The sequence below is a fragment of the Panicum virgatum genome, chromosome 8K (assembly GCF_016808335.1).
Source record: "Panicum virgatum strain AP13 chromosome 8K, P.virgatum_v5, whole genome shotgun sequence".
NCBI lineage: Eukaryota > Viridiplantae > Streptophyta > Magnoliopsida > Poales > Poaceae > Panicum > Panicum virgatum.
In genome coordinates, this window is record NC_053143.1 from 46,502,513 (window position 1) to 46,513,328 (window position 10,816).

The 10,816-nt window shown below is 43.6% G+C and overlaps 2 protein-coding genes across 2 annotated transcripts; one reads left to right on the forward strand and one right to left on the reverse strand.

The window, feature by feature from the left end:
- On the forward strand, positions 1–2,665 carry LOC120644899 (60S ribosomal protein L19-1-like). Its single transcript, XM_039921641.1, has 5 exons — positions 1–225; positions 1,173–1,295; positions 1,408–1,721; positions 2,178–2,230; positions 2,419–2,665. Exons 1-5 carry the CDS (start codon positions 114–116, stop codon positions 2,441–2,443), a joined length of 627 nt encoding a protein of 208 aa, XP_039777575.1. The 5' UTR covers positions 1–113; the 3' UTR covers positions 2,444–2,665.
- Positions 2,666–3,371: 706 nt separating this feature from the next.
- LOC120645826 (disease resistance protein RGA5-like) lies at positions 3,372–7,011 on the reverse strand. Its single transcript, XM_039922559.1, has 3 exons — positions 6,200–7,011; positions 3,948–6,086; positions 3,372–3,861 (listed from the first exon to the last, which is right to left on the reverse strand). The coding sequence occupies exons 1-2, from the start codon at positions 7,009–7,011 to the stop codon at positions 3,968–3,970; spliced, it is 2,931 nt and encodes a 976-aa protein (XP_039778493.1). The 3' UTR covers positions 3,372–3,861; positions 3,948–3,967.
- Positions 7,012–10,816: the final 3,805 nt, after the last annotated feature.

Consider the following 10,816-nt stretch of genomic DNA (forward strand, 5'->3'; position numbering starts at 1 on the left):
CCGTGCGGCCGCCGCATTTCCCTAGCCCCCCCCTCGCGCCGCCCACCACACAACCCCCACCCGGCGGAGGAGAGGAGAGGAGAGGAGGGGCCTCTCGGCGGCGGAGGAAGAAGATGGTGTCGCTGAAGCTGCAGAAGCGCCTCGCCGCGAGCGTCCTCAAGTGCGGCAAGGGCAAGGTCTGGCTCGACCCCAATGAGGTCAGCGAGATCTCCATGGCGAACTCCCGTAAGGCCGGCCACCTCCCCTTCCCCCACCCCGCACCTCGCGCTTGTTTGCCGCGCGGCGCGCTTCCGTCCGTCGACCGCCCGTTACTTCCTCGGTTGCCCGGTGGGCTGGGTTCGTGGCGTACGGATGGATCTGTAGCTCTGCTCGTGTAGGATTAATTTTAATTTCGAGCCTATGATGGTTTCGTTAAGGCCAGCGGTAGGTGGTGACTCCGCTAGTAAATCAGCTGGGCCGATCCGTTTGGTAGACTGCTAGCTATGCCCTTGTTGTTGTTGAGGTTGGTACCCATCTAGATGTAGAAGCAAGTTTATTTTGTGGGTATAAGCAGCGATGGAAAGGGGAAAGCTTGTTTTGTTTGCTTTGCATTGCTGCAGGTGTTCATATTAGGTCTCCCACGACGTCAGTGTTAACCACCATCAATATTGTTTATTTATTTTACTCTGAAAGTACTCTTAAATTGTATGAAGGTTGTAGTTGCGGTTGGAATTTATTTGCCTGTTAGCTGTGTACAGTCTAATTTGTCTGTGATGCTAGTTTAGCTGATGAAGATATTATATGCTGGGTGATGCAGTTTTGCATGCTGTTAAAAAGCTTGAATTTTGATATTTTCCTAGTACAGTGAATGCAAATGATGACTTGCAATGAAAGAAGCATTTCTGTTACTATGATGTATTTGCTTGTTCTGTATTTTTCTTTAGTTTTGTGTGATTTTGTAAAGTTAAAACAATTCTGCTACCCGGATTTATCATGTACGTACCACAATTAACCTTCTGGGATGCTCTGGTCTTTTGAGTTAATTCAGTTTTGATCAGTGTGAGTGCTGTGATTGGACTTTTACTCTGTGTAATGTGCTTTTGTTTAACTATTGAGATTGTAATATCTTTTTTTGCTATTGACCACTGAAAGGAACATAAGCATGACCATATTGCTTTGTATAAAACTTACAGGCCAGAACATCAGGAAGTTGGTTAAGGATGGTTTCATCATCAGGAAGCCTCAGAAGATCCACTCCAGGTCCCGTGCAAGGAGGGCGCATGAGGCCAAGCAGAAGGGACGCCACTCTGGATATGGTATACTGCTGCTACACTGGTTTTCCCATTTTATGTTTCTGGTACATATGTATCCGATGCTTCTACATTTTTTGGTATCCTGAAATTATATGTTAATCCAAAAACTACACAGGTAAGCGCAGGGGTACCAGGGAGGCTAGGCTCCCCACCAAGATTCTCTGGATGCGCCGGATGCGCGTTCTGAGGCGCCTGCTCCGCAAGTACCGGGAGGCAAAGAAGATTGATAAACACATGTATCATGAGATGTATGTTAAGGTCAAGGGAAACAGCTTCAAGAACAAGAGGGTGCTGATGGAGAGCATCCACAAGTCAAAAGCTGAGAAGGCGAGGGAGAAGACCCTCTCTGATCAGTTTGAGGCCAGACGTGCCAAGAGCAAGGCGAGCAGAGAGAGAAAGCTTGCTAGGAGGGAGGAGAGGTTGGCCCAGGTAAGATGCCTTGTTAACTCAAACCTACATTTATTTCTGAATGGGTGGGGAAACCTGCTGATTATATGGACGCTAGAATGCCTTTTAATGCCATATGATTCTGAACCGGGCCTTGTGGACTAGCAAATTTGAATTGCCATTAAATAGTTATTTTTTTTATTCACTGAAACATGAAAGTATCTTCTTAAAAAATATTGTAGAGCCATGCATTAATGTTTGTCTTAAAAAGTATGTTCTTGATCCACTCGAACATGTTAATTTTGCTACTTGTAGAGCCACGCATTAGCTTTATTAGCTGTTACAGTAATTGTTGGAATTGTTATTTGTTTGGAGCTGGTTAGGCAGGTTCATGTTTTTTTTCCTTGAAGGCCGAGACATTTTGATATATTTGTTTTGTCTTTTCTTTTGTTTAGATTTAGATTCCATGTTGAAATGTATGTTTCATTATTTGTTTAGGGCCCGAGGGAACCTGCAGCACCAGCAGCTGCTGCTCCAGCTCCGTCTGCAGTGTAAGTGGGTTTAGTACTCCTATCGCATTCCTAGATCCCTTTGAGTATGTAATTGTCATGTTTACTGGATGTGTTTTCCTGTATTTCTTGTACAAGTGGCCTTTGAACTCCTTGCACATTCATAGTTTCCTTGAGTTTGTAATTATCATGTTTCATTGATGTGTCTTCCTGCACTTTTTGGGTGGCAGGGCACCAAAGAAGGCAAAGAAGTGAAGGGTTGATCAGAAGCTGCAGCTTTCTGGTTCCATTACTAGCCTATAATTTTGGAGCGCCTCTGAACTGTTTTTTTTTTGTCATATATCCTAGTTGTCGTGTCGTGTCCTGATATCTTGAATATCATATCGTCATAACTCAGTTTATTTGTATGCATAATGTAGTACGGAGTAGTAGACTTATTTATGCAGTGTTTTCTTTGCAAGGTTTGGCTCCTGGTCATTATTGTGGTGGTTTTGTTTCTCTGTTTATGTTCCCCTTCAAGTCGAGCTCTCGCCAAGTTTTAGGTTTGAACGCCAACGCCAACGGTTTGTGAATTATTTCCTGGCTTTTTCAGGGGTGAAACATGAGTAGGCGCGGTTGTGTTAGTTAATGTGCTGCATAATGTTACTTGATAAAAGCCTCTTACCCTGCGCGTTTGCTGGGCCACGGAATGTTTGCTCGATGAGACTAGTGGGCCGACTCAGCCGTCACTTTTTTTTAAGGATTTTTTGTGGAAGTTCATCTTTTTTTTCTTGGATTTTTGGTAGAATTTTTGGGCTAAAATGAGAGGGAATGAGGGTGGAGGGTTTATATAGAGGGGGGCTCTGTCGCTCGAGGGGGTGACAGACCCCTGTCGCCGGGGGGGGGGGGGGGGGGGCGAGCCCCCGCGCAGCGCTGACTGAGGATCGGTTTGCAAATTTTTTTTTAAAAAAAAGGCCTGTCGCCCAGGACAGGGGGCTATCGCCCTCCCCATGGGCGACAGGGCTCTATTTTTGAAATTTCTTGGAACGGCCATATATTTTTGAAATTTTATTTTTTTTAAATATAAAAATGAAAAAAGGCTGCATTTCGTTCTGTTCTACTCTGTGTGTCACCCGTGCGGTCCACATATGCTTTGCTGCCAACACTATGTGGTGTACTGATGTGTGTATGGCACGCCCAAATGTATGCACAAATCACATCTGAAACAGTCCAAGTTACTGACACAGGAACATTTCACAAGACGGCTCTTGCATTACCACGGCAAGTCCCTTATTACAAGCAATCCAAAACAGAGCTGAATGCACATAGTCCAGTATCTGAATCTTAGGTGTCATCTCTGGAACTTGCAAACTTCTGGTATGACACTGGAAGAGCTGCCGAGTTCCTTCCACATAGGACTAGCAACATATTGGTTACAATCACCAACATAACAAACTCGCAGACAGCAAACGGCAAACATAAAACACGGCATGGCCAAACAAATGCAGATCATCTGACACGGCGATATGGATGCAAGTGGTCAGGCCAACAGCAACACAGGAGCTCCAGTGACAGGAGCAATTTGCTATTGTAGCATCAGCGCCTGCAACTCTTGTTCTCATCTCCACCTCACCTGAAGCAGTGTACTCCTTTCATTTAAGCAATTGATGCATCTTGCATGCGGATCACCATTCGTGAGACAACAAGTACAATTAGTTTTGTCATACAGAGTGGTTAATTTGCATGCGGAATTCGGGGGGAAAGAGAGGAGACAGCTTACCTTGTCTTGAGACTTGAGAGCTATGCGTGGTTAATGTTATCACCTTCAACTTCTTCAATTTCACCCCAAGTCTCCACTCTAGTCCTCACTACCTCCTCGCCAACTTGCTGAAACTGAACATTGCTGCTTTGAGTTTCGGCTAGGCTCTCAGTCTCCTCATCAACCTCTTGGACGACATCAACTTTAGTGTTGTTGATGACGAGGTTAATTGGATTGCGATGCTTGGCGACCTGTCTTTTCACAGCATCAACTGTCCTTACGATGCTAGAGCTATTTGCACACCATTCCTGGTTGTAAAGGAGGGCTACCTCCGTGAGGCTTTGGAGGTTGCCGATACCATATGGAACACTCTCTTGCATTGCTGAACCTGAGCAGAACTCTAGTTGAAGATGTGTGAGCTTTGGCATGGCTGCTGTCCTGAAAGTGAGCCACGGCGCTGGGCAATTGACTGAGAATCCCCAAAGCTCATTGAATCCCTCAGTTTCAATCACTATAACTTTTGTAGGAACAAAGTCCAAGCCTAGTACCAGGAGCTGCAATTTTGGTAAGCCTCCGAGTATGTTCAGATCATCATCAGTCACTAGTCTGCACACGTTGATTTGCACGAAATATAGTGAGTTGAGTCCTTGGATCCATTTCGGAACACTTAGAAAACCTCCAGCTGTCACCTTAAACTTCTCAAGTAGCTCCGGTGGATGAGACAGGGAGCTCAGAAATTCCATCGAACAACCGAGTCCACAGTGTATGGTCAGAGACTTGAGCTGGCTCCACTTCTCCATGGATGATAGTAATGCTTCACAGTAGGCACCCTCAATGCATTGTTGAGAGGACCAAGATATTTCAAGTACCCTCAATCGGTCGAGGCCACCGAGAGCATTTACAATGCTTGCACTTGCAGGGAGTTCTCTTAAATCAACGGCAGCTAGTTTCTCAGGCAAGTGGCAAATGCGCATATCCTCTGGAATCCTTGTTGCTGGTTCAATCGAACTATTCATTCGTCCACCACTAACAAGAAGTGTTTCCAAATTCTGTAGCCCCACAATGCTTTGAGGCAGCTCTTTCACCTTTGTGGATCTGACATCCAGTGTCTCTAGGCACCTTAACTCCCCTAGTGTCTCCGGGAGCTCACTTACATTAGTGCCCCTGAGGCTCAAGTACCTGAGCAGCAGAAGTTTTTCCAGGCCATCAAGGCATACCATCCCCTCATAGCCTTCGAGGTCCAGAACGCGCACCACTCTCAGATCAGTCAAGTGAGGCGCAGTGCTGGCCTGGCCAGTGACGATGATTGAGCGAGCCTGTGATAGGTTCATATTGCCATTCCGTGCAAGGTCTTGATCTTGCATGCTGCTGCTTCGCAGAAATAGCCGACGGATAGTGCTGCACATGTTGTTGGATGGGACATCTTGGTGCTCTGCGTCCACTATAGTGATAAACTTCTCTCCCATGGATTTATAGACAAGGAAATCATGTATCACGGGGTGAAGCCTGCAACACCTTACACCATCCTTGTTCAGAAGCAATGGCCGTACCATGTTTACGCTAATGAGCTGACCCAGGTATATTCTTGCTGTTTCCTCCCCACTTGCACCGTGCTCATTTAAGATTAATTCTTCCGCAACCCATCGCCTTACTAGCCGGTCTATGTCAACTTCTTCGTTCCCAGGAAATGTGCTTAGATACAGCAGACATTTCCTGAGATGTGGCGGTAGATCGTTGTAGCTAAGAGCAACTATATGCACAACATTTCCTGCATCTGGATGTGATAACCATCTCCATCCAATAGGTGGTATATCCCATTTATTGTTTGAATACTGATCTGCTAACATGGATGCTACGGTAACTAAAGCAAGAGGCAGGCCACCACATCTTTTAATAATTTTGGGAAAAACATCCTCCAAATGTTGAGGATAATCATGCTCAGAACCAAAGGCTCTATTCAGGAGTAACTTTTTAGAGTCCACTTCACTAAGAAGCCCAATGTTGTAAATGCAATCGCTTGAACTGGAAGAACATTCCGCTGCCAATGAAGCGTTCCTTGTTGTGGTGATTATCCTACTAGCAAGAGAGTTCTCTGGAAAACAAGACTTTATGCTTTGCCAATGTTCGTTCGTCCATAAATCATCAACCACAACAAGGTATCTGTTTTGCAAAATGGGGAAAATTAAAATGCACAAATCTGTGTGATTCTGATGTATATAGGGACGATGGAATTGCAAAACTTCTGCAAGCTAAGTAAATTAGGCATACCGTACCTTTTCTTCTCCAGTATGTGTCTGAACCGCACGATGAGGTCGTCAATGTCCTCACCTATCTGTTGGTGCCCGTTGTCGAGCATCGAGAACATGTGCATGAGAGTGTTCTTGAGCTCTGGCTTCTGCCCCACAGTGACGAACGCGTGACACTGGAAGCAGTTCTCCTCTCTGAGCCGCATGTACACCGCATTGGCGAGCGTCGTCTTCCCGGATCCGGCCATGCCGACGATGCAGACGGTCTTGAGCTCAGCCTTGCCCCCAGATTCGGTAACCATCTTGGTCACCTCTTCCATCGGCCTGGCCAGGCCGACAAGTCTCTCAATATCTTCGAAGAGCATGGAAAAGCGAGAATCAATAACAAGATGCTTGGCGGGGAGGGGCGCGTCGGGGAACATGTAGCTCTCTCGCCGCCCTGCTAACTCAATGAGACGCTTCTTTAGTTCCTGAAGCTCCCTGTACATGGCGCGGCGGGTGGAGAGTGTTGTGATCTTGCGCGCAGTGCTGCGAAACCACCCTTGAGACCTGCAGGAGGGGTTGCCCCCGATGCCGGCGGCGGCATCGACACGGATGATAAACAGGTTGACCCAGTCATCGACGTCGTAGGCGAGCTCGCGGACGCGGTTGACCCAGTCCCTCATCTGGGCGTCTGGCTCGTCGTGGGTTGAGCAATAGTGGATCGCCGGGATCATTCTTTCTAGCTTGGCCTTGAGGAAGACGACGTCTTTGCGGATGAAGGGGAGCAGCGCAAACTCGTGCAGCAGGGCGACGAGCTTCCCCGTTACCGCATGCACCACCACGGACAACGCGCCCATCTTGCTCGCCGGCCCCGGCCTGCTCCGGACTCCAGAGTTCGATCTGTGGGTGTCGTGTCGCCGTGCCCCCAGTAATTAATCCTGGGACGGGGCTGGGTGCTGGGTCAGCGGTTGTGGATCTGTGGGCTCGCGTTCGTGCTGTTTAGCTCTGTCAGCAGCGGTGGGACTTGGGAGTGGTTGGATGTAATTGGTCCGTGAAGACGACCCGGGGATGATTTCTTTTTTTCATTGGACTGTTTTTCTTCCCTTCAGTATTTGCGTATACACTACCGGAAACGTGACTTTTACCGTGTGCGCCACGGTTTGCCATGTGCAAGTTCACGAGCACTCGGCAAACATGAGTTTTGCCGAGTGTGCTCAAGAAAACACATGGTAAAACTAAAGCACACGGCAAAATCATAGTTTGCCGTGTATTTTTTTTTTGGCGCACGGGAAAGAAATACTTTGCCGTGTGTTTTTTTGACACACGACAAAGCATGACTTTGCTGTGTGTTTTATTTTGGCACACGGCAAAGTAATAAATTTTTTTGTCTTCACACCTCGAAATTTTTTCTACTCTTCACATACAACATGTGGTACTCCATGTTAAAATTTGGTATATTTTTATATTTATTTATTATATTTAACTAATTAATTGCATTTCAAGTAATTTTTTGAATTAAGTCAAATTTGAACCGCAAGTGATTCAAATAATAAAATAAAATGAGTGAAAAATGATACTCATATTATTTAACCTAGTTTGAGGCCTTATCCATCAAATCAAAAGAAATTTTCAACATCCTGTGCAGAAAAAACGACCATGAACGTGTGTCCGAATGATTTTAAAATTCTAAAAAAAGCAAATGAAGTCTAAAAATTATGAGATTTGGCAAAATCTTATGATATCATGTGTGGAGGTTATGGTAAAAATTTGAGTGGATTTCAAAATTTTATCACGTATGATGCTTACAAATGGAAATATCTGAGATGAAGAATTAGAGAGTTGATAAGGATGTGGTTGGGTTTGGAGTGAAAGTTACGATCGAATTTGGGTTTGACTTCAAAATTTTTTCTATAGCCAAAAGACAATTTAAATGGTTTCATGTAAAATTTTGGTTATTTTTGGGAGCCGTTTGATAATTTTAATTTTTTGCAACTATAATTTGAATTCGAGCTCGAAACACATGAAATAATAGATTTTTTCGCATAGAATCATCAAACATGAATTGTTGAGTCACTTTGGCAAGATAAAAAATTGTGACAAAGTTATACAAATATGAAATAGTGGAACAAATTAAATGGTACAAAAATTGAAGATAAAAAAATTATTTCGAACACGCTTTGCCGTGTGCCATATCAAGGACACACGGCAAAGCAAGAGTTTGCCGTGTGCCAGATCAAGGCACACGGCAAACAACCAAGCATTGCCGTGTGCCCTAGATCTAGCACACGACAAAGTTAAATTTAAATTCCATAAATGACCTCGGAAAGAGAAACTACCAAAATGAAAGTTGTAGATCTCGAAAAGTTATAAAATTTTGTAGTTGACAACTTTTTAATTTGAATTCGTTTAGGGCCTCAAACAAACAATATATACTCGGTTTAGTATAATATGTGGGAAAAGAAAATGGAGTATAGACACAAGTGACTGTGTGGTGTATCGGTAGAGAAGGTTACACATGAGAGAGATGTCGTGAGTTCGAATCTCGTCGGCCGCGTGGTTGCAAAAAATGTTGCAACCTGCAACTTCGGTGGAGCCGGTGTGTGGCTGGCTGGTGGGGTCTTGCCCGAATTAATTTTTTTTTTTATTTTCTGTTTTTAAATTAGTTAATGAAAACTTCTTTGCCGAGTACTTTTGCTATATGCTCAATAAATGGCACACGGCAAAGAACCTCTTTGCCGACGCCTATTTGCCGTGTGCAAGTGCAACACATGAGAAAAACTTTGTCGTGTAAAAAAGGATCTTCACACGGCAAATATCCGGTCACCCGTTATTACCATTACCTGATCGTATTTAGGATGCGCGTTGCTGATCCGGTCGGCAACACACGTCTTAAATTGCTTATGTTAAACAACACCTTTTGTGACTGGTTACTTTTTTTTTCCCCCATTTGGGTCCGGTTAGAACTAATCTGAATGTTAAAAATAAGGAAAGTCAAATCATATATAAAAGCTGCCAACTTGCATTGTCAACTTTTGGCACTGCCACGATCACCCATGTCTAATGATTATCTTCAGACCATTACTGGATTTTTTTTATTTGAGACCAGCAGACCCATTGAATTAGACTCGATCTAATGATTATTAGCATGCACTATTACAAAAAATATTTTTAAGGGCAGGTAAAAATCTATTTTAGAAACGGGTACGCTACCCGCCTCTAGTTTTCGCAACTAAAAATCAGATTTGTAGGAACGGATAACATGTCCACCCCTGCAAATGATTTGTAGAGGCGAGTCATGGGCTCACCTGTTGGTATACAAATTACCCGTCCCTACAAATTATTTTCCAGAACATAAAAAAATTAGGAAAAAAACTCAAAAACAGTAAAATAAAAAAGAAAAAATATCCTACTAACTAGCCACCACCACAAGCCCCTCTCCTATCGAGGTACATTTTTTGGACAAGATATATCACCCGCCCCTACAAATCATTTTTAGGTGGGCGGGTGATGCCACAACCCACCCCTTAAAATATTTTTCTATTTTATATGAAAACTCATTTAAATCTCTACATATAGGAAAATAAATAAAAAAAGTGAAACTTCTACACTATGGTTATTGTGAACTATAGAAATAAAAAAAATATGCCATGTATATTTCAGTGTATATAAATGTTAAGATTGTAGAAATCTTAAAGTATGACTTGAGTTATATGAGATACTATATAGTTATAGGTATTGGAGAACTTATAATATTTTTTTGGACTACTAATGACCTTAAATGAAAAAGTTATCATTTACAAAGTTTTAGATCTCGGCATTCTCTACAAGTTTGATATGAAGTTTGATTTCATCCGAAATCATATGAAAAAGTTATGAATTTTTGGCGTAGGACTATTTGTAGGGGCAGCCCATGCCATCACCCACCCTTAAAAATACATTTTTAGGGGCAAATGACCTCATCACCCGCCCTTGAAAATGGTGGCATTTTTAGGGGCAGGTGATGCAATCACCGGACCCTACAAATGGAGGACATCCGCCCCTAGAAATGTATTTTGAGGGGTGGGGCAAAAGCTACAGTAATCCCTCTCCATTGTTGATAGCAACCGGTTACATTTTGATCCGCCTCTAAAAAAATTTAGAGTGTTACTGACGGTGGGTGAGTACCGCTAGCAGATATTTGTGGGAACCCCGTTTAGAGATTCGGTTAGGGGATGAACATGTTGTAAACTCCTGCAATTGCTTGTGAGAGAGAATAAAGAACACACAGGGAACACTACGGAATACCATATTAGTGACGGCTGAAATGCGCGTCACTAAGTTTTCGTCACTGATGTGAAAACATTGGTGACATGCAAAGACCCGTCACTAATAAGTCACAATGGTGACGTCTATTGAATTTACACGTCACTAATAATACACAAAGGTGACGCCTATAGAGTTTGCACGTCACTAATAACACATAAAGGTGACAGCTGTTAGATACGCACGTCACTAATGACAAAGAAAAGTGACGGTTCAGAATTTACGCATCACTAATAAGAAGGTATTAGTGACGCATGTGTACCAACACGCGTCACCAATGTTAAATTAAAAAACAAAAAAAATAAATAAATGCAGGTAGCCATTGCTCATCATTTGCATTCCATAGTACAAAACTGACTT

Coding starts and splice junctions, on each gene's coding strand:
- LOC120644899 (XM_039921641.1), top strand. CDS start 114: ATGGTGTCGCTGAAGCTGCAGAAGCGCCTCGCCGCGAGCGTCCTCAAG. Junction 1,722..2,177: donor GGGAGGAGAGGTTGGCCCAG/GTAAGATGCCTT, acceptor TTATTTGTTTAG/GGCCCGAGGGAACCTGCAGC. Junction 2,231..2,418: donor GCTCCAGCTCCGTCTGCAGT/GTAAGTGGGTTT, acceptor TTTGGGTGGCAG/GGCACCAAAGAAGGCAAAGA.
- LOC120645826 (XM_039922559.1), bottom strand. CDS start 7,011: ATGGGCGCGTTGTCCGTGGTGGTGCATGCGGTAACGGGGAAGCTCGTC. Junction 6,087..6,199: donor CACATACTGGAGAAGAAAAG/GTACGGTATGCC, acceptor TTTGCAAAACAG/ATACCTTGTTGTGGTTGATG.